Below are 24,480 nucleotides of genomic sequence, written 5' to 3'. Positions count from 1 at the left end.
TGAGAACAGTCTAGCTCCATCCTTTTTCACACCCCATCAGTTGAGGAGGCTTGCAGCAGAGGGAGCATTCCATGAGTTGCCCCCACTGCGAGCCCTGCAGATGATGGGCCTCTCAGCAGGATCAATGCGCTGAACCCTGGCCTCACTGCAAGCCTCCTCAGTTGATGAGGCTCACATTGGAGGCAACGTGGAATGCTGCTCCTACTATGAACCCATCAGCTGTGGGGCTCACAACAGTGGGATCCAGCACAGGGGAAACCTTGGATTGTCATCTCAGGCTCTTCCTACACTAGCAATAAGTCATGATTGGATCCAATGCTCAATCTGTACCAGAGCACAGGTTGTGCCTACCACTTTAATGGGTCTGAGCAGGCAGTAAACAGCCTGCAGGTGGGATCAGGCCCAATCAGGCAGTCACATGTTAGGAAGGAAGTGCCTGATTGGAGGAGAGGCTGAGAGCCTGGGTATAAGGCTAGGCCCTAAGAGCAAAGCTGGCTGCTGCTGTAGGGGCTGAAGAAACAACATCACCCAGCTGGAGATCTGCTGCTCCCAGAACAGCTTGGAGGTTCACAGTAGCAACTGTGGGGAATAAGGAGATTCCTGGGGAATGACCTAAAACTACACCCTGCTGGGCAGGATGTGGTGGGGCTTCCAGGGGTGGGGTAGTCTCCAGGAAATGCCACACCTGTGCCTCCCCAGTGAAGGGTGAGTATGGGGCACCAGAAAGCCTAGACCCCAGCTGCCTTGTGGGTGACCCTGTGGAGGGGAAAGTCTAGGGGAGCACACCCTGACAGAAAAGCACAGGGCTAAGGTTCACTGAGTGGGGCCTGAGGTGGGGTCTAGGCCAGGAAAAAGGGGCCTGATACGGGCCCAAGTCCATTGAGTGATGCCTGGGTCCCAGGGGGCATTAGGCCCAGAAGCCCAGTGAGGGACATGGGTATTGAGGGCCCAGAGGGCAGGGAAGAAGCCCCCGTGTGGGAGAATGGGGGCCCAGGTAGATCTGAGGAGGCCAAGTCTGAGGCTGGGTACTTATGTATTTACTGGGTACTGAGTGCAGCCCAGATAAGGAGCTGGGAAAGTTTGTGGATGTGGATGCCATCTGTAAGGCAGGGGACACAATATAAGGAAGGTTTGGAGCCATGTATTTGCCTTTGGCATCAAGGGAATTAAATGGGCAGCCTCCTACCTGGGAACAACTTAAAGGCATGGCGGGTGGGCAGACTGCCCTAGGCAAATGGGTGGGCCAACATCTGGACTGGCCCCGGGATGGCCCACTTGTTACACAATCCCACAATCACATCTGTCATGCATATGTGGCCTGGTAGGATGTGTGACTGTATGGATTGAGCATCAGATTCTCTCACATCTCTGCCTGAATGTCTGAAGGGTTTCAAAGTTATGTATAATAAGGTCTTATTATGGTGCTGCCAGCTCTACCTCTCAGACATACATAAATACACAAACACACTGAAATACGATGTCTTGCACTTGTAATATATATAGAATTTTGAATTAGTTTCAACTGTTTTATAAAAGTTTACAACTTGTTTTTTATTACAGCTTTAAGAAGAAGATATTACTATACACATTTTAAGGAAAAGTAAACAAAGACACATTTAGTGACTCTATCAAGTTCATAGATGCTGTATAAAGAACTAGGGATGATCACTTTAGTCTCACCACTTCAGTCTTCTGCTCTGGCCAGCAGGTCTACAACAATAAATGAGGGACAAATACATTGGTTTTTCTCCCATCTTAGATGCTTCTTACTAAGACAATGAGACAAAGTGTCATTCTATATTACTTAGGGAAAAACAGCCTTGAATAGTTCTCCAGTGCTTTACCTGTCAATATGAAAATTTCTTTTGAATCGGGTTGATTCCTAAAGGATGGGAAAATTCTACTGGATGGAGCTGAAGGAAGGGTTTTCACCTTTTTGAAGGCACAAAATCTACCACTGAGGTAAGTCTATTTGAAAAGTTTGCAGAATGCTGTAGTTGTTCAGAAGGAAAGCACTGATAGGCTACAGATGTAAAAACAGGTGCACTTAGAGCAGATTGGGACTACTTACAGATATGCAACTATATCTGCTTTTTAACTGATGCTTTTATGTGCATTTTAATTATTGGTTGACACAAAAAAGGAAAAGAGAAAAAACAGAAGACAAGCTATACCCAAAGCCTGGGTATATCTAGGTGTGCACTCTATTTTCCTTTGGCTGTAGGAAACATCACCAGGATAGCCAAGCAGCATTCACCATGAGCATAATAATAACAACAAGAAAATGGAAGCTTTAACTGCATTAAGATGTCACTGAATTATTCACATAAGGCTCCTAATCAGTATTTTATAGTTCAGTAGTGTCCAAAGATCTTAATCAAATGGAGCCCCTAAACATGTCTTATGTAGTTTCTCTGAATTAGGGTTTGCTGTTACTTATAACATTGCAATAATTATGCATTGCAAGTCACTCAGTAGCCTGGTTTTCTTAAAGGCTCAGAATCTGAGATTCAAAACCTTTATTTAACCCTCCCACCCCCCTCTAATTCTCTCAGTTTTGGAAGAAAGTCTGAAAACATGGTCTGAGAATACCAGAATAGAATAGAAGAATTTTTTAAAGAATATTTTTGCAAAATTTTGATTTTTGGGGGGTGGAATCTATGTATTTTGAATGCTTGATACCAACCACATTCAGAGTGGTAATGGGAGTCTCCTCTGAGCCATAATAGCAGGTTAAATGATGCACCCGGAGAACTTCAGTCAAGTCTTTTAACAGCATAATCTAACAATCAGCACAACTCCTCTCTTCCATGCATGACTTCCATGTCTGAGGACTTCTGTAAAACATTATGCACATGCATAAGAACTACTCACACTGGGGATATGTACAGACATTCAGGGAAGTTAGGGGGATGTTAGAACAAGTTAAAAATGGCCCCCTGATCTAAATTAAATCCAGAAGAGAGGGGTTAGTGGGGGGGAGCTTTGGGGATTAGGTGGCAAGCAGGGCCCACAGAGGGGTATGGGTGGACAAGCAGGGTCCATAGGTAAACTTGAGGAGATCAGGAGGCAAGCAGGTTCCATGGAAGGGATTGGAGGTTGGGAGGCTTGGGAGCATCTGGGGAGTAGTGGAGTCCATGGGAGGGATTGGGGGGTAAATGGGGTCCACAGGTGGGTTTGTGGGAATTGGGGGGGCAAATGGGGTCCCTGGGAGATTGGGGGGGATAAGCAGAGGTCTGTTGGGGGGGATCAGGGGGTAGTATATTTTGCTGGGGAGGCTTGGGGGTATTGGGGGGACTAGCAGAGTCTGTGGAGGGTTTAAGGGGGCTAGGGAGCTCTATCCTCACCAAATGAACAGCCCCTGGCAAACCAACCCCCGCATCCTGCCCAACCCTCCCCCGACCCTGACTGACTTGGCTCCCAGCACTGTTGATCACTGGCAAAACCAGTACTGAGAGCAGCTTGTGGGATGGGGTGTTTAGTGGGCTTGGGGGAAGCAGGGGCTGGTTGGTTCGCAGGAAGGATCTGCCTGGGATGGGAAACTAGAAATAGCCCGGTGCCAGATAGGTAGGAAAAGCATAGCCCCAGGGCTGGGACCAGTAGCTCTGCTCTCTCAGCCCCAGGGCTCTACTGAAACCTGTCCAGAAGTTCAGTCAAATTGCTTTCACCAGACCCAATCCAAGTTAGACTACCTCAGAGGTACAGTTAAATTAGATTTGGTCAGCCAAATCTTTAAATGGATTTTTAAATGGATCTAACCTTCCTGAATATCTGTACAGTGTTCACACTTAGATGGACCCAACTAGATATTTAAGTGTAAGGTCTGGACCTGGGTGACCTAAGATCAGATGGCTTTTTAACTCAATCTTACCTCCCTCTAACTTCCCTGAAGGTCTGTATGCACCCTAGTAGTGCAACATGTACACACCTTATTGCTGAATTAAACTGCTGATGAAATGGGTGACAGTTAGCTTTTGGATTAAAAAAATTAAAGGAAATATTTTCAAGTTGCTCTCTAACCCAACTCGGGTATGGAACACTGTCAGTTGATCTCAACCCCTATAATAAAAATCACATTCAGTTATTTTTGAAGATACATCCCAAATGCAGGATTAATATGCCACAACAAGCAGTGAACAAGTTTTGATTGTCATTTATTAAAACAAATACCATGAAAATGCCTGCTACAGTAAGCTAAAGCAGCTTCAGAATGGGAGTGAAGTGTATTATTTCTTGAGACCCCTGATATCTTTTCAAACTTTTATTAAGACTTTGATAATTCCAAGGTAATTCCAATTTGCATTAGTCTAATAAAAGGTATCAGATTTACACAAAGAACCTTGTCTGATAATTCCAAGATCATTATTTATTTCCTGTAGGAAAAAACTTCCAACAATTCTACTAAAAACTTATTTTTAGTACGCAAATTCTGTCCAGTTAATAGCTTGCTAAAATAAAACCTGTGATTTGCTCACAGAATCAAAGATTGCATTTAAGATGGGAATAACTGCTGAGATCCAGAAATTAATATTTGAAAGTGAATTATAGATAGCCACCCTGACCAACTAAAAATACAACCAACAATATATATCCTTACTGTTTAGTATAAACAAAGGATCTGATGGTGAAGAATGATGGCAGGTCTGTATATCATTCTCTGCCTCTCAGATCATGCAGCTGCTTTCAATATATCTACCAGTAGTCATTTCCAGCCAGGTATTCTGTCTTTGACTGCAAAAGCATGTACAGAGTATCCAGGATGAAAGAGAAAAATAAATATCCAATCAGACCCTTCCTTGTAGACACAAAAATCAGAACCATGATCTTATGACAGGGATTTTCTTAGTCATAAAGTCATAACGCCTTACTTGTGAACAAAACTTTTCATACAGCTCTTGATCCAGCTTTCAGTTAAACTGCTACATTTCAGAGTTCCTCCCTTAAAAAAATGTTTTTGTCCATTTAACTTCACTGTATGGTAAAAAATTCTTGTCCTAATGAAAAGGTACAGTGTTGATGGATCCCTCATCAGTTCAACACTGACCACTGGTTGGCATTCGCCACCCTGCATCATCCAGTATCCGACCAGATGGGTGACCACCATTTGCATGCAGGAATACCAATGCAAAGTATTTGTTAAAGAGTTCAGGTATCTCCTGACTGTCTGTTATCAGATGTCTCATCCCATTCTGCAAGGGCCCCACATTTCCCTTGGTTTTGTTCCTGCTCTGTATATGCCTAAAGAAAGACTTCTTATTGTCCTTGGTTTCGGTCACCAACATGATTTTGATCACTGCCCTCACCTTCCTTCTCCCCACAAGTATGGGCTATACTTGTGTATTCCTTCTTGGTGACTACCCCTTGTTTCCACTGTCAGTAAGCCTCCTTATCCTTTTTTAAGCACCCCTTGACTCTGCTGGTAAGCCAAGACTGCTTCCTGGCCCCTTTACCACCTTTCCTGCATACTGGAATGGACCGTTTCTGTGCTCTGAGGATCATTCCTTTGAGGAACAACCACCCTTCCTGAACTCCCTTCCCATCCAGTCCCTCTTCCCATAGGGTCTCTCCCACTATTTTCCTAAGCTTATTGAAGTCAGCATTCCTGAAGTCAAGCACCTCTGTCCTATTGGCTGACTTCCCTGCCGTACGACTGATAGTGAATTCTATCATCACATGATCACTATCTCCCAGATGACCTGGTGGGAGATCTGAAGAGTGAGGGTAATCCCCTTTGGCTAGAACCAAATTCAGTGAAACCTTGCCCCGGTCATTCCGTTCACCTCCTGTACTAAATAAAGTTCTTCCATGCAGGTCAAAAACCTACATGACCAGTCAGATCCACAACCTTTCTGGTAGCCTGTTCCAGTGCTTTACAGCCCTCCTAGCATGAAGTTTTTCCTAATATCTAACCCTTGCTGGAACTTGAGACCACTGCTCCTTGTTCTGTCAACTGCCACCACTGAGAATAGTCTAGCTCCATCCCCTTTGTAACTACCCTTCAGGTAATTGAAAACTCTTATTAAATTCCGTTCAGTCTTTTAATCCCCACTTAGTCTTCTATACTATTCATTTATACTACTGTGGCACCCAGAAACTCCAGTCATGGTGCTTGGTGCTGTGCAAATACAGGGCAAAATAGAGACTTTATTAACTGAAAAGTCCCATATGTCAACCAATCGCCTTTATGTGCAAGGTCCTGATTCTTGTTTGCAAGGAGCAAAAAATACAGGTATATACAAAATTCTGGAACACTGGTGTGTCCCTCCCCCCACCCCCAACTATTTTTCTTCAGTAACTGGAGGATTTCTTTTTTTTTCTCCCCAGTCACTGGAGATTTCACAAATTTGACTTACAAACACGCATCCCTGCAAGTATGTGTCTGGATCTATAGAGCCCTGATTTGTTCATGATAGTCCTAAATGAATTCATACGTGTTTGTGTCTTCAGAGTACTGAATGAAACATTGGTCTATAAACAGAACAAAATTATCAAGCTACTTTTAAATTATCTATAAATATTTAGTAGAGAAGTGTGTGAGTCTTAAAAGTTCACATTGGAACATTACCCAAATTAAGGAGTTAACTGCTAGAAGTCCAGAAGAGCACACCAGTATATACTTTGACCCCTCCTGCTCAACAGAAGCCACAAGCTACTTCTACTTTTCATTAAAACAGAAGGCTCTTTATAATAAAGATCCTATAATGCAACATAGTAAGAGAGCCATTGGTCCCAGCAAGAACAGGGAAAGTGCTAGGCAAAATATGCCCAGATGACATAAGAAAATAGACCATGCCCTGTACTACACATGAAGGCAGAAAAAAAAATCAGTAATCCATGCCTATATGATCTGAGGGATAATCCTTTGTGACCTAAATGTGGTGTTCAATTTGCATGTGAGCACGACCTACCAACCAGTCACTGTAAAGTACCTCATTGCTTCTAGAAGCCCTGCCCAATATCCCACACTTTAGAGGAAGGCAAAAAAAGAAAACAGAAACAAAGAAAAAACCACAAAAGCATGTCTTCATGGTCCAATCTATGCAGTTTAGAGAAAGCTGTGTAGATTGAATCAATTCTGCCATGGGCTTTTTGATTATCTGTACTTAGCTGGTGTGCACAGACAGGTGGAGTCTTATATCCAGTTGAAGTGTGTAAGCACCTCCAACCAATGATTGGACAAAAAACATTTATTTAACCCATCCTTGTACATTCAACTTTTTAGAGCCACAATTCTTTAATCTTAGTCACAGCCAGCTTCCATCAGAACTAAACTATGCCAGCACTCCTATCTACCCGGAAAAAATAAAAGGAGAAATAAAGGACCTTTCTGTGCCAGCTCACAAGATACACAGATCACTGTGCCAGAAAGTAGCCCATACAAAAATAGTATAACATAATTCACACTTACAAGATTTTGAAAATGCAAGCATTTTGTTATCATAGTGTTTACTTGAATGTACCATATTTAAATGGTACATGCTAGCATCCTGACAATTAATTTAGTCAGACAAGTCAGTCAGAACTACTACAAAGTACTTTGGATGATAAAACACATTATGTCAGTTTGACATAAAGCCACAGAACACAAAGGGAAATTAGGAAGTACATATTTTCACTTGATGTGGAAAATATGCACCTAGTTACCACAAGTTAATTATGCAGTATTTATGAATTTCCTAATAAATGGTAAACCATGGTTAGGTAATGCTAAAAGAAAATAATAATTTTAACCATTATTTTTGTCCTAGGTGAACAGGCACTTGGTAACAATAATACCAAAGCCAAACAAAGCAAAGCACTTTATTAAAGATAAATGTTGTTAACCTAACTGCCAATATAAAAGCCCAATACATTTTCAGTTTTTCTAATCAAGCCTTTACTAGTAATAAACTTACTTCCCTTACAAATGCACTATTCAGATGCTAGGGACTAGGTACTATTAAAAAAGACAAACAACAAGCTAAACCAGAATAACAATTCTAGATCTGTATTTCTATGAGGCTCTTAATGCCAAAAACAAGACAAACCTGGGCTTAGCTGTTGCTGTGTCTGTGCAGTTAGTGTTCCCAGTATACGGCACTTTTCAAAATGCTCTCCAGTTGCACTCAGATGCTGGCTGGGTTGTCTTATGGAAAATCCTGATTCTCCAGTTTCAGGAAACTTCAGATGAAACTGCGATTCCAAACTCCTAGCAAAGAAGAAGTCCATGGCATTGTCTCTCCCACCGCAATAATCATTGAACGCTGATTCCTCCTCAGCATTCTGTGTAGGCAGTGGAAGAATCCGATGGTGAAGTTGTGGGCTAGACAATCTTGAAGATAAAGGAGAAGGAATAGGTGACATTTGTTTGTGTGTGTTAGATAACGGATGTAAATTAAGAACATTACTCACTGCTGCTAAAGAGGGTGAAAGCTGCCTTTTTTCTTCTGGTTTGAGATTGGTATTTGTCTGAGAAATATTAGGACTTATATTTATTGGCAGATTTAAAAACAAACGTTTGCTGCTTTCCTGAGGTACCAGAGGTCTTTGGTCATGCATTGAGCCTGGTAGTTTTCTGTCTGCTCTTGTAATTTGTTGCAGTTTCCTCCATTCTGCAGCTTCATCTAAACTGTCACTCTGTCTAACTTTCAGAAGGGTTTTATTGACTGCTCTGGTAAGGTTGCATGACTCATCAGTAATGCATGCTTTCTTTCCTTCGTGCTGCAACACAGAGCCACCTCGTTCCTTTGCTGGCATCACAGTGTTTTTGGAGTCCACAGCAATGTCATCTACAGTAAATATATCAGCTTTGGGAATAAATTCATTGTGCACTGTGGCAAGAATAGGAGTACCAGTCTCATCTCCTCGAAACTCAGGGTAAGAAATGGTCTCAGATTCTTCATTAGTCTGTACGACTTTCTGCACACAAGCTTTTAAATCTTGTACTTTAGCAACAACCCTGGTTGTAAGTTTCTCATTGCAGGTTTGCTCACCATACTTATAGTTATTCAGGTTACCAGTCTCTGCAGTCTTATTTAAGGCCTCAAATCTATTAGAGAAGTTGTCTTGCTGAGAATTGAGCAAAGGGCTGCTGTGTTGTAGCTTCACAGATTTAAGATTTCCCTCTGCATCATTCAATAGACTACTAGTGGGGTACATAATACAGCTTCCAAACACCTCATTGTCATATTCAGATAGAGAATCAGAAAGGTCTGCATCCGAATCCACAGGCCCACCGATCTTAAGAAAATACCCGGCTTCTCTCCATCTTTCTGGTTGAACTTGCGTGTCCAGTGGTAAATCCTCCTTGGTTTCTGCTGCCTGCCAATTAGAAATGGAAAAGGAACTGGGAGAGCTGCCAGGAGGTAATCTGTTGGAAAGTATCCTGTTATTTCCCAACTGAATTTCGTTCCTATTTAATACAGAAGAAGGCTGCAAGTCATCTTCATGAACCTTTTTTCCCCCTTTCTTGTATAAAAACTCCTCCATGTTCTCTTTCCTTTTGCTAAATTTCCTTGTCTTTTTGTTTTTCAAGCTGGTTTCCTTGTCCATCGATCCCAGAAAGGACTCTTGGTGATCCTTAAAGTCCATGTTATCTTCATTATGCAATGCCATGACTCCTGAAACATCCTGAAGCTTCCCATCCTGATTTCCCATTTTAATCCCCAAAATATTGTGTGAATTTAGCAGGTTAGCTACCAGTCTCTCCTTTTCAGCAGTCAATTTATACAGCTCAGTAAGAATGTCTCGAGTGGTAGTTTGTTTGAAAAAAATATCTCCAATATTTTCAGAAGGATGCTCTCTCAGTTTTGCTGTCTGGGATCCTTCCCTGACTTGATAGCAATTATGGAAACGTTTATGGGATCTGTCTAGAGTTACACAGCCCTTGTATGTAAATCCTCTAACTTTCCCCTTGGGGAGATAGAAGCTGACGTAGCAGAGTTCCATAATGGGGCTGTACAATTGGAGGATAGTATGAGTGCCTTCCATTATGCTCAACTAATTATTCATGCATTTAAATTATGTGGTCAGTGTTTCAAGGTTTGCGTGACACAGCATGTGATGCAGGGAATGTACAGAAGGCATCTGATTAATCTTCTACAGCACTGTTGCCTGTTAAAGGAAAAAGAAAGAAGCCTGTCAAACTTGATTAAGGCAATTTTGATACAACAAACCACAAATTACAAAGCATCACAATTTTCCCTCGCTATATTTTTATGCCAGTTTTTGCCGTAAAAGATTTAAAATAAAAAGCAATACACACCACCAGCCCTCACAGTTTTTCTTATAACATATACTCCCAGGTGGTCCTCGTCCATTCACTTCCATATTAGGAATTAGCTCTACAGCTTACCTTCCGAAACAAATTTACTCTTCAATTTTGCTGCTGTATTTTCTCATTGTTAAGTGGTGTTGCACTCCTATAGATGATACATTAAGACATAGGAAGAGGCACACTGCTGCAAAATGTGAGCTGCTATTTTCGCTCACACAGCACTGCCAGAAATACAACCGTTAAATCCTCAATACTCCATAGCTTTCATTGATACCTGTTTCAGATAAAACCCCCAAATCATCCCTAAACAACTGAAAAAAGATTGGGCATCAGATTTTGTCTTTATTTACACCCATGCAGTCTTGAGGAGATCATTAACATCTAAACTGAAGGGAAAGAATTGGATCCATTTATCTGATTTAACTATAACATCTAAACCAGCAACAAAGTTCATTGGATACTATTTATTCATCTGGAGCTTTCTAAGTTGGAGGAAAACTCTTTGATCTCACAGCTGTTGATTGAGTAGGTCTGTGATTATGCTCCTATACTTCCCCTCTTTGCACCACAGCATCCAGATTTTACTTGTGACAGAGCTAGATATGTCTGCATTTGTTTTATATTCCCCTGCGAAGCTGGATGTCACTTCATGGGTGCTTACTACTTTTGTAAACTGGATTGACTTCTTCTACAAACATTGATATCAGGCAGGAGAAGCCAGGGAAAAACACTTATAAAAATCAGGGGGGGGAAGTTCTACAAGTCCCCAGAAAAGAAACCAGAGTTGAGGAACAATTCTAACTGCATGAAAAGCTGCTCATAGGTTACAGGTTTTTCTCCCTTTTAAAAGAAGTGAGAATTGCAGCTTGCAAATGCTGAAGCAGAGTTTGTCAAGGGATTCCTGCAAAATACAGCAATTCCTGATGAATCTTCCCTATTTCTCAATGCATACTTTTTACCTTGCTGTTATGTGTTGGGGCCCAGTTTAAGTATTTGTACACCTTTCAGATATGACTCTGTTGCTACCGTAGCTGTGTGACAATCTCTCTGTGGTGCTTATCTTCAGATCTTGTATTGGTATTCATGGGCAAGGGAGTGAAAAACTCTTTTGTATTTATTTGACTGTGATAACATGTTTTAACAGTTTGAATATAAAAAGTTAGGGAAGTCAGGCTTGCGTGCATTGGCCTGACTTCTAAAATTGTAAAGTTCATAAGGGGGCTGATACTGTAAGAGAAAGTTTGGTAAATGTTGCTGAGGGTTCAGTGCTCACCATGTCTTATGTGGAAGTCTAAGGTGAAGGGACCCCTTAATTCAGAAATCACAAGAGGATGTTCCAGGTTGGAGCTCTCCATGGGGAATGGAGAGTATATGTCGAGGTAGTGGACTGTATGAAAATGGCGCTGAGTGAACTCCGGACATACTACTAGAAACCGGTAGCAGAGGATGAAGAAGACACAGCCAAAGTCACTTGGCATAGACATGTGGCACAGGACCTTCCAACCCCTCCCTGCCACCCCTGAGTGGAAAGTGGGGTGAAGGCAGTGAAGAAGAGGAAGGGATAAGTGAAACAGAGGACAGCAACAGCAGCAGTGGCTCCTTCAGTGGAACCTGGTGTGACAACAGTGGAGAGGACACTTGAACTGAGTATGTGACCCCACAAGTGGGGCGGGATGAAAAGGAAGTGGCCTGGTCCAAGGGACCAGGATGGACTTAGTTGCTTTGTATGTATTGCATGCGATGCAGGTATTGTAATGGGTTTGGGTGGCCAGTGGGCCTTTGTACAAGTGCGTGGTTGTTGTTTTTGTAATGGGGAAAGGTTTTTCCTTTTGTGGTGTGATATGAAAAGTGTAGATATATATAGCCTTATGTAGACATACATTTTTATAAAAAAAAAAATCACCATCCAGCCATAGAGGTAAGTATTGGTGATGTGCAAATCCCTTTAGTGGGATGAATCTGAACCTATTACTCCCTTGGTTCTGAAAAGCTGAATTCTTTAGGGTACTGTCAAGTCAGGTAGAAGCCTGTACCTGCTGGATTCTGAAAGAGCTGAGACTGTGGAGGTTGCTTAAGCTCTAAAAGAATTGGGTTCCTTCTGCAACCAAAAGAGGAGCAGTGCCCCACAGCAACAGCACGGGGTAGCAATAGCAGTGGTAGAGCCCCTGATGGTCATGGTGAGCAGTGAAGCAGCCTCCCCAGTGGTGGTGAGCAGCGGCAGAGCAGTGTCCCCCAGTGATGGTGGGTTATAGTGGAACCAGCATCCCCACGTGGTGATGAGCAGTACCTGAGCAAGCTCTGCAGTGGTAGGGAGGAGCAACAACAGCAACCAAGGAGCAGTGCCCTCCAGCAGCTGGGAGAAGCAACAATAGCAACCAAGGAGAAGCAGTCCCCAGCAGTAGTGAGGAGCAGTACAGCAGCAGTGAAGTAGCACTCCATAGCAGTGGTGAGGCAAGGGAAACCTTGGGCTTGTAGCTACATTGTCTTTATGGACTATGCTGCTCACTATGTGTGGGACTAGGACAAAACTCTGATCATATTGACTGTGCTGAATCGTTAGTAATAGGCTCAGGTGGGCTACTAATGATTTTCTAAATCTGTTTGTCATCCCACTTCCCCTTTCCCCCCATCAACGAACCCTGTTATAGTTTAATATTGCTTGTGAGTGCGGAAATTTGTTCATATTGCAATAAATACCCAGGCAGAAATTATTTTCTCAGGTTTCTGAGCAGGGGCTCAAGCCAAGATAATCAATTTGTATAAGATCCCTAAGTTGAACTTGGCCCTTGTTACTGCCAGCCTAGCAGAAGGGTCACACAAAAATAATTTAATTTTTTTACTTTGTAAATTATAAAGAATGTAAACTTCTATATTGTTCTGTTGTGTGTAATTCTGTGTCTTATCCTGGGGTGTCACATCAAACCAAGGTCTATGTCAGGGGCAGGCAGTTATTTTGTGTGCAGGGCCACTTACTGAGTTTTGGCAAGCCCAGGGCAGATAAATATTAATTTTCTAAATGTTTTAGGGGCCCCGTGGGCCAGATAGAATGGCATGGTGGGCCGCATGCGGCCCATGGGTCACATTTTGCTCACCCCGGTCTATGTGCTTGACTATTCTGTCTCCCACAGAAGCCAGATCGTTCAGGAAAAAGGATAACACTATGATATATAATTATGAAATCCCTTGTTATAAGTTGCAAGCCTGCTTTATTTTAAATTTCTAACCTTACTAGCACAAGTGATTGGATTTTTGGCAATTTTTGTTTTGTAAAGGATTATGTGCACAGGCAATACTCTTTCATAAACCCCAAATTGTGCTCTTGTTTCAGAAGGCTCTCCTTTTGAATTTCTGGTAAGTTATTAATATGAAATTTAATTCTGCAAAGGTATGTTCACAAGGAAAGGACCTCTCTCTCAGAGCAATAGCGATATTCCATTCTACACAAAGCAGAGAAAAGGGAACAAGCAATTTATAAATATGTGTACAATTTGTCTAAATATAGGAAACATTCTGGAATAGCAGTCATTAAGGAGAAAAAATACAGTATGGAGGAGAAAAAGAGTGTTTGAATTTTCCACAAGTGCAAGTAACATCGTTTGCAAGTTTGTATTTTGTTCTTGGAAGAGTACTTTGGAAAGTGAAAAAATGTCCTTGTTAAAAAACATTTTAATATTGTTTCCCTCATTTATTTACTGGTATGTTAATAAATTGTTATAGCCTCAATAGCACAGTTCTGACATTAACAAGATTTCAGGATTTTTATACAAGGCCTATTTTTGCTACTTAAATTATTAAAATGAGGGATCTAAATGTCAGCAAAAATATATTACAAGAGTTTTTTTCTAACAGCATTTTTAGACAAATTTGTTCAAGAAGGTGTTGAGCATGTATTTGATAAAAGAATGTGGGTCATTATTTAAATGAAAATAGTCTCGTTACACTTATTAGAGGAGTTAACATATTTTATAAATACAAGCATCCCTCTGAGATGGGTGAAGTTACATTTATATTCATGTGAGAAAATCAAGATTTAAAGTAAGAGAATATCAGACTAGAAACACCAAAGAGGAGACAGGATTTCCAGAGTGGGTCCAAAGCCTGTTCTCCTCAAACCTTCCTAAATACTGGCCCCGTTCTGGTGTGAAGTACTCTACAAGTGATAAACTTACTACAGTTTAAGGTAGGTTTCACAATTTGATTTTACATAGAAATTCAGCAATTCCTGGGAAATTCCTACCGTTTCTTGATATACAGTTGTTACCATGCAATTATGTGAATGAGTCTAGTTAAAAAATTTGTACAACTTCCAAGATTTTGTCTTGGGTTTTGTAAATGAGCACCGAGTAGCCCAAGGTAGTACATTTCATGCACTGAGATAATCTTTACTTTTGGAAAAATCTGCTAAGGGATATTTTTTCCCTGGGAAAAAGAAGGACAGGTTGCATGGTTTTATTTGATACAATCTGCAATAAGGATTTGTTTAATTAGCCTGTCCTAGTTTCCTATTTCTTTCTTTGTTATTTTAAATCAGAGGCATCCAAATCATTTGGTCCCATGGAGCAGATCAGGACAATGGACTTGTAGCCCAGACAATCTACCTCTGGTGTCAAAGTGAAGGCTGGTTAGTGCATCTACTGGATCTGTTGCACTGGCATAGCTGAGGAACCCTGAAGGTGAATGCAGCTGCCACTCCCCAGCTTTTTCCCCTGCCACCAATTTCATTTGCCAACAGTGAGCAAAGTCCCTAAATTTAGCAGTGGGAAAGGTGAGGTGGGGAGGAGGGGCAAGTGGTGGTGGCATTCACTCCCTGGATTTTAGGGCCATGCTGACAAGCCCAGTAGGTCACAATTTAACCACCTAACGGCTGGTTGGCTGGCTGCAAGTTGGTCAGGCCTGTTTTAAATGAAGTTGATCAGAGTAGAGTGTCCACCTTTTATCTACTCATGTATTTTATTGGTTCCTTAAATTGGAAACGTTTCTCCCATTAGTATCAGCAAGTTTGATTTTCCTTGTGAAATTTCCTGTGGAGACTATAGCCTGCACTCAGAATCCCCTTGAGGGAATTGTTACTACAACATGTTCTTTGTCAGAGAAAAATAAAATGGAAAACATGATGGAAAGCTCAGAAAATATCTGCTCTAAATACATTAGTACAAGTCAGCCTGTGTTAGACTGAATTTCATAGTCTTCCTTAAAGATAAGAGTCATTATTAAATCATGAGTTTGACCAATATGTTTGCGTTCTCTTTCTTGACTGGCTAGACATGTTATTGATGAAACATGATGTACTGACTATGCGCTAATAGCACCATGAAAGCTACAGGCATAGTAACTATATTATGCATCTAATTTAATATCCCCAAGTGACATCCTTTATAACATCAGTTCCACTTCAGCTTAATTTTGAAGTACAGGTTGCTTTTGTTTTCCAGTCTCCTTTTTCCCATATATTATCTTACTCTTGTCAATTTCATAATATCATCCTCTTCCACACCAAAAGTTCAATATTTTTCTTCTCATCCAACCTTTCAGAATAACCAAAGCAGGTCTCTGGATCTATGCTGATTTCTGGAATCATATCCTCTTTTTTTTTTGGCTGAAAAGCTGAGCTAGAAATCAAGTACACACATTTGCTTTGTTAATTACCACCTCATGGAGAATTTCGAAAATAAAATTAGACCCAAAGACTTTCTTTCCACATTAAAAGCAAACACATCTACTGGGCAATTTTTATTTAATTTAATATTAATCAACCCTATCTGTGAATCTCAGCCACTGTTAGTAATGCTGGTCCACTTTAGAGGAAAAAATCAATTAGGTCTTTCCCTTAATTACACTAAGCTAAATAATGTTTTTCAGTGTGTACGTATCAGGACATTAAAATCAGATTCACCCCAGACAGAATTTAAGCTATACATTCCAATGGGAAAGGTTTCTATCCTACTGTGAAATCAAGATCACCCAAGGCAATTGTTAAAATTCTGACAGTGTCAGAGAACCTCCTAAACCCTCGAAGTTTAGGCGTCCTTGTTACTACTGAAAAAGCAGATATTCTACATCATTTTTTTCTGTAGACTGAGTGGAAATACAGGCTGGTAGTCTACAATGAATGGAAGATTTCCTGATATTTGGTTAATTGTCTTACAACACATTCTTCACTTAGGGAAGCTATATGCTCCCTGTCCACTCCCTGCCAGTATCTATGAGTCAGACTAGCATTCTGTCCCTGCCCTTAGAGTCAATGGAGTTTACTGCTTCTCTCCTAATTGGATGATAAAAGTAGTAAAAGCATCAAAATTGCAATCTGATATGTGCAGCATTATATATGTTGGATAATTTGCACTTGAGATATATTACAGAAAGATTCGTCTGCCATTTTCATGATCTAGCAAATAAAAATACTGAAAGGCATGTTTATATATTAGGATGAACATCTATAAGATAAATGTATTAAGCAAGACACTATATGTATAGACTTAAAAGAGCCCCCAAAGCACCCTAAAAAACCTGAGAGAGATCTTAGATCAGTGGTGCCCAACCTTTTTGCCCCATGGGCCAGAGGGACAAGGCTGTTCATGGTGGTTTCAATTCTGCACACAGGGGTGTCATGGCAAGGGCCTGATCTAGTCCGGGGTGGAGGGTGGTTGTGCACTGCCCAATCACAGTCTGGCTGCCTGGGGGGGGCAGAACAGGAAGGGCAGGGAGTGCCTCAGCTCTGATCTGGATGTGTGCTGGGATGGCAAGGGTGGTGCAGGCTTGATCTGGGTATGGGACTGGGGGCAGGAGGGTTAGAGAAGTGCCCAGCCCTGATTGTGATACATGGGGACAGGGCAGGGTATAACAGACCTAATTCAGATACACAGGGCAGGGAGCAGCCCTCCACAACTGGTATGGGGTGGGGGTGGGCCCAGGTCTGACATGATTGAACGACAGTGGCCAAGGCAAGACTGCTTCCATTGTTCCCCCATCAACAAATTTCCTGACCCATGGGAATCCCTGCAGGCCAGATGCCATGGGTAGTATACCCAGGACCAAGAGCCCCATCAGCTGCAGGACTCTCAGCCTCAGCAGCCATGGGGTGTTCTTCAGTCTCCCAGCTGCCAGGGTGCATGGAGTGCCCTGAGGCTGCAAGACTGAAATGGCTGGGAGAGCACAGCACCTATAATCTCACAGCCTCTGCCTGGAGCACCATACAGGTAGAAGACTGCATTGGCTGTGATTTCCCAGAGGTGGATAGTGATCCCCAGAGGCCAGGAAATCACAGCAGCTAGAAAGTTGTTACATATTTTTAGCATTAACTGTATAGCTCGTTGGAACTTTTTAAGCCGTTGTAGTTAAATTTGCACATGCAGTCAGTCTAAATGTATTGCACATGTTAACAAGGTAATTGTGCAATAGATATAACATGTAGAGGGGGGCTAAGGTGTTGCCCTGCCCTGCCTTCTTCCGTGTTTATGGTCAGATAAATGGGTCCTTATCTATAGAGAAAAGTAAAATACAAATCACTCCGTCAGCTAGAAGCCAGATCTCATCCTTGTCTCCACTGAGCCCAAGACTGGGGAATGGCAATTGAAGTGACAGAAAACCAGCTAAGAGAGAAATCTAGTAATAAAGCACATGGGTTTCTTGACTAAGTGAAATAAAATGAAATGACACTTGAAGATTTAGCACATCTGGAAACGTTACATCATGGTCCTCAACTGCAAGAACAAAAGGTAGATTTGTGCATAATGACCTGGAGCAAAAAGCCAGCCTGGAAGCAGTGAGAAATTCTTGTCAGACACAGTAAGGGGACATTAGCAAAAAAGAAAGAAAGCAAAGTCACCAAATGATCTCAATGTCTTGGCAGATTAAGTAAAGGGATCCATACAGATCTTCTCTCAAGTGCAATCCCTAGCTTATCTTCAAACAACAGTTTTGGTTATTCAGTTCTGTTATTTTCCAACAGAGCTACCAAGTTCTTAGAAAGATTGTTAATAATAGGCATACTGGGCATCTTTACATGTGCTCCGGGGGTGGGTTGCTTTAATTAGAGTGACTCCGAGAGCCACTCTAATTAAAGTGCCCACAGAGTCTTGTGTATTCAGTGTCCTGCACTTCAAAATAGTGGCAGCCATTTTGAAGCACAGGGACACTGAATACGTGAGATGTAGAGACTACTGGGAGCATGCCAATTAGCATGCTTGAACAGACTCATATCAAGTCTGCTCTGGCACGCTGTAATTACAGTGCATTGGAGCAGCATCTCCACACATCTACAAACAATTGCTGTGATCAAACCGTGAAGACATTTTTCCTGCTATACACTTCCTTCTCAATTTCATACTTTGGTTTCAGTTATTCTGTTTCGTAGCAACTGAAATAACTCTTCCATATCCATGAGTCATCATCATCATCATTGGGAGTACCTTGATGGAAGGATAACAGTCTTCCAGTAGAAAGAGAAATAATCAGTGAGTCTGGAAATGCCTGAAGAGGCCACCTGAGTTCTGTGTTTGACTGCAGATGTGGCATATACTTCTAGAAGGAAAGAGTGGATCCTGGAGATATGAGGTCATAGCTCTTTCCTTTTTGTCTCTCTTGCCTGTTTGCCTCCATAGCAAGGTGAATCTGCTCAAAATGGTTGAAGTCTTGTCATACTTTTTGGTGCCACTAGAGACGATTCAATGCTCAAGTCTCCCAGGTATTGAGGTTAATATCACATTTCATCATTTTGGCCTTCAGGGTGTCTTTGAATCCCTTCTTTTGACCTTTGATGAGTTGGGAGTATAGGACCTGTTAAGGAAGCCAGTTTTCATACATCTTTATGACACGTCCTATTCAATGGAACTCGTGTCATATAAACATGGCTTCAATGATGGTGGTGGTTGCTTGAGCCAGGACACTAGCATTCAATCTTCTGTCCTTCTAACTGACATGTAGGATTTTTCAAAGGTATTGCTGATGGTAACATTCCAAGGCTTTCAGGTGTTTCCAATATGTTGTCCGGATTTCACACCTATACAATCGGATAGGGATAACAACAGCTTGGTATACCAGAAGTTTGGTTTGGGATCTGAGGTCGTAATCATCAAAAACATGATTTTGGAGATGTCCAAAAGTAGCAATGGCAGATTTAATTCAGTGTTGAATATCATCACTGTTTATGTTCTGGGAGACGTGATTGTCTAGGTAGGGGAAATTCTCAACATTCTCCAAGCACTGCCCTCTAATTGTAAAATGTGGGGTAGCAGCTGAATTGTTTGCAGTGGGTTGGTAAAGTATCTTGGCTTTTATGAAGTTGACAGTAAATCCAAGCATTTCATATGCTTCAAAGTAGTTGAGAGTGACCTGGAGCTCTTTATTTGAGTAGGCATATGACACAATTGTCATATGCCTACTCAAATGACACTAAAGATCAGTAATGGAGGTGTTGGTTATCTTGGATTTGGAATGTAATCAGTTAATGTAAAAGAAATTCCCAACCTTGCAATACTGTTTGCTGACCCCAGATGGAAGTCTGTCAGCAATGAGATGTGGAATAGCTGTGATACAAATGCAAAAAAAGTGTTGATACAATTACACATCCTTGCTTGAATCTAGTTCAAATGGAGAAGGGTTTCCAAGTCATTGCTTATGATGGCTGCTATCATACTGTCATAAAGAAGTCTGATGACAGTAACAAATTTTGGCAGGCATCCAAGTGTCATCAGAATTTTCTGTAGAGCTTCTCTGTTGATTGAATTAAAGACCTTATTAGTCAGATTGATGAAGGCCATGTAAAGATATCAGTATTGCTCATGTCACTTCACCTGCAACTGTTTAGCAACAAAGATAATATCGATGTTACCTCTGAATTAGGTACAACACTGGGACTGAGGTAGAACCTCAGCAAGGGGAGTGAGTCTTTTGAGGAGAATGTGGATGAGGATCTTCCCAGCTAAGGACAAGAGTGCATTGCCACAGTAACTGCTGCAATCTCATCTATTTCCCTTTTTATATATACAATAAAATGTTTGTTATCCGGCACCCATGGGGAATGGGTGGTGCCAGATAACATTGCCTGAACAGGTGTCTGTGCCTTTTTGGGCCCCTGCCTCTCCCGCCGCATCTGGGGCACTGCCGCCCCTCCCACTGCATCACTGCCCCTCCCGCGGGCCCCGCGAGCCCAGAGGGACAGGGAGGGGGACCCCACGTAAGCTGCTATGCTCCAGGCCATGGGGGCTCTGCAGCAGCTTTTACTGTAGTTATTATTCTGGCATTTCTCAAGTCACTGGGGAGATGACACTCAAATTCATGTTTCCAGATTTTCAGAATAACAGCATGTAGGTCATGCGTATTGATGTCATCTGGTATTCTATCAGGACTATATAGTTTGTTGTTTTTCATCTGTGCAATGGCTTTCAGGGACTCTTTATATTACAGTTATGTTTCCCTGAAGTGTCACTTAATGAAGATAAGTATCTTTAGCTCTTTTAATCTTCTCTTATGAGTAAGGAAGGGTGAACAAAAGGTTAGGTGAGTTTAACTGTTTAACAATGGAAGCTAAGAGCTTGAAAGAATCCTGTTTTGAGTTATAGTTAAATAAAACTATTTAAGTGGGAAGGGAAAATGTACAGACCCTTGGTAACTCTCTTTGCCACAGAAGAAGAAAACTTACAGTCTTGGAGAAAAAAGCCATACAGTCACTAAGATCCAACAACAATACGGTAATCAAACCAGCAGGCAAAAATAGAGCTATAGTCATCCTCAACTATCAAAGCTACATCAATAAAGCCAACAGAAAACCCTCTGATATCAATCATGTGTAGATGAAACAAGGCGTGTGTGTTCATGACACTTTAAAGCAGGGTAAATGCTTTTTCACTGCTTTACTGATGTTGGTGTTTGCATGTGTCGGTGACATATTGCGCATTAATTCCAGGTGCTGTAGGAAATTTGGCAGCATAATGCGCCTTAAATGACTTGGGGCACAACAAACTAAAACTCTGAGGAGGAGTTTCATTTTGCTGCCCCTACAGCATTGGAGTGAAGCATTGGGCTTCAGGCAGCTCAGGGGCTCTGCAGGAAGCCCTGCAGGCAGCCTGGCAGCAGTCTGGGAAGGCAGGCTTCACCCAAGAAAAGCAGGGAGCCTGATTTCCACCCCACTACCTGGAGCCTGCCTGCCTGCCTGAGCTGGTGGGGGCCTGGTGCTTCCCTCCATGGCTGCAGTGCCCCCTAGGACCACCTGAACTGGGTGCCACCTGGGGGGGGCCACCTCTGCCACGGAGGGAAGCATCAGCACTCTGCCCCCCACCCCGGCCCAGGGGCTGCTCCACCCAAAGGCAGCTCACCCTCCCCTCCCCGCTGCTGCAGAGGCAGGTAAGTGCAGGGTGTGTGCATGACACGGGGGTTTAAAGGACCCTAAATCGAGGGTCCTGAAAACCGGACCTCTAAGCTTCTGTTGCACCTGTGCTGTGCAAATTCAATTTAGGGCCCCTGTTTCATTTACACATGCCCAAATGTTTTGCAGAATTTGGGGAGATTTCAACAACAGTATTCACTCTGGTACTGGATAATATCATTCCTCCCACACCAGCTTCATAAAAAATGAATTCTACTAATCCCCAAGTCTCCTACCTCAGGAAAGTTTTATATGCTCCTAAAGATTCACAAACAAAGTAACCCTGGCAGCCCCATCACATCCAACTGTGGTACCCTCACTGAAGACCTGTCAGGATTCACAGAAACTATTCTGAAACCATTTGTCATTGAAAGAGCAAGTTTTCTACAAGACACAACAGACTTCCTCAACAAAATTCAGAATATCAACCACCTCTCTGAGAGGTCATATTTGCAATCATAAATGTCACCAGCCCATACATTAACATCCCATGCCATGAAAGCAGAGCTGCTTGCCTAAAGCACCTACAAAAATACAGAGTACCCTCAGATTTGCAACAACATGTTGCACAAATCATTCACTTCATCCTTACCCATAACAACTTCACTTTCAAAAATCAACAATTTTTTCAAACCACAGGCACAGCTATGGGCACAAAGACGGTTCCTCAATATGCCAAACTCTTCATAAGCCACTTGGAGGAGGAATTTCTAGAAAGCAACACCATCAAACCTGTACCATATCTGAGTTACATATATGGTATCTCCATCACCTGTGTGGAACACCTGGACTTACTGACTTCCACCGCAGGTATAACAACTATTGCCCCTCAATCAAACTTTCTCTGAAAGATTCATACATTAACATAAACTGTCAAGACATCACAATTCACAGCCAGGATATCACCATATACAAAAAAACACGCAGACTACTATACTTATGTCCACAAGACCAGCAATCATTCCAAACACACCAAAAATCTGTTTTCTACAGTCAGGCTTCAGATACCACTGCACCTGTTCTTAAAACAATCATGTTGCTGAACATCTAGTCTAAAATCTACTTTTATACAACAAGAACAATGAAGTACAGAAATAGACCATATCTTTGAAAGAGCCACCCAAATACCCTGCAGTAAGCTACTGTGGCAGACTCACCCGACCAAGCTCTGAAGCACCTTGGGGCTTGGGAATTCACACTTCCAACTGGTGGAGCCAAGCCACCAATCAGAAACAAGCTGGGGAAAGCAGGCACTGTCCCTTTTTTCAAGGGGAGGGGGAAAGGCCCTCTCTGACCTGATTGTGAACTGTGGCACAGTAGGTCTGCTGTGTATAAAAGGAAAGTGTGCTTGGCATGCTGGGCAGATGCAGTGAGGGACTTAAGAAGAGTGGAGCAGAGAAAAGCTGGGGAGCTCCTGTCCTCTTTGTGCAGTTCAGCGCACAGTTCAGTGCATAGAGCCCAGGCTTTGGGAGTTGCAAGCAGTGGCTAGAGCCTGCAACCTCAGCAGGTGACCAGGCATCCCCATGCACATTTCAGCGTAAGGAGCCTAGGCTTTGGGAGCCACAAGCGGTGGCTTGAGCTGCCCTAGAGAACCACTGGATCACCTGGTGCACATGGCAATGCACAGTGTCCCAAAACCTGGAGCAGCACTAGGCCACTCAGGTTTGCAATCTATTCCCTGGCATGAGGCTGAGCACCCAGAGGCACCAGCTGGGTGCAACAGGAGCCTAGAGTTCTGGGTTTCAGGACACTCATGAGGCAGCCTGAGCCCCAATGAAAGGCAGAAGACAAGGTCTGGGTTTCAGGACCCGCACTAGGCAGCCCAAGCTCTAACAAAGGGGCAGAAGGTGAAAGCCGGCATTGGGACCTGCACAAGGCGGTCCGGGCCCTGATGGAGGATCCAAAGGGCAGGGACCAAGGTGGCACAACAGAGCACCTGTGACTCCAGGAGACCCCTCCCAGGTGGATCCTTGGGCTTGTGAGCACCTGGGAAACAGGTCCCCCTTTTTTCCCTCAGCAGGAACAGTGGAGATGCTGATTCTTCACCCTGAGATAATGCTGAAGGGTCTCACCCAATACAGTGTGTAGAAAAAGAAGGAAAAACTTGTGCCTCCTGTGTAGGAACCCAATCTGAATCATCTTAATAACATTACAACACTGGTATCTATCTATCTATCTATACACATCTATATACAGAGAGAGAGAGAGAGAGAAAGAGAGAGGGATACACCAGTGTTGTAATATTATTAAGATGATTCAGGTTGGGTTGCTAAGTTGATGCTTGAATTTATTGATGGATATTTGTGTTTATTTGCTTGTGTATTTATCTGTGGTTATTGTGTATATTTGTTTCTTTTATGATCCTTATCGATTTGTAAATATTCTTATTGTATTGTATATTAATAGCTATTTTATTATTGGGTACATAATATTGGCTTGGCTCTATAGAAGAAAGAGGGAATTATCCCCCAGTAACACACCCCTCTCACAGCACTCTTGCCTGACCACCCCATCTCTTCCAACTGAGGACAGGGCACACTCCAAGTGTGTACCCAGACTACATTTTGGGGGCTCATTCAGGTTTGTGGTGGAAGGCAGAGCATTGTTGTTGGTGCTGTGCCTCTCTATAGAGCATCATGTCAGATCCCACAGGTGCCCAGGGATCTGAGGGTGCCAGCACCTCTGGGGCAAGTGGGGAAACTGCTTCTATAGACTGGGTAAACATCCTTAAGCAAGTGCTTAGGGAAGTGACTGATTCATCCAATGATAGAGCTGCATATAAAAGGCTCAGGATATTCTCTGGTAGGATGCCAGTCCCAGCTGGGGAGGAAGGCTTTGAGGCCTGGATTACACACATCCAGGA

General features: G+C 42.5%; 1 protein-coding gene across 1 annotated transcript; it reads right to left on the bottom strand.

The window, feature by feature from the left end:
- Positions 1-7,789: 7,789 nt before the first annotated feature.
- Positions 7,790-10,088, bottom strand: LOC109321278 (formin-1-like). The gene has a single exon (XM_019551833.1). It carries the CDS (start codon positions 9,967-9,969, stop codon positions 8,005-8,007), a length of 1,965 nt encoding a protein of 654 aa, XP_019407378.1. The 5' UTR covers positions 9,970-10,088; the 3' UTR covers positions 7,790-8,004.
- Positions 10,089-24,480: the final 14,392 nt, after the last annotated feature.

The sequence above is a fragment of the Crocodylus porosus genome, unplaced genomic scaffold, assembly GCF_001723895.1.
Source record: "Crocodylus porosus isolate Cpor-Errol unplaced genomic scaffold, CroPor_comp1, whole genome shotgun sequence".
In the NCBI taxonomy this organism is placed as follows: Eukaryota; Metazoa; Chordata; order Crocodylia; family Crocodylidae; genus Crocodylus; species Crocodylus porosus.
Note: the sequence above shows the minus strand (reverse complement) of the source record. Positions and strands in the feature narration are given on the sequence as shown.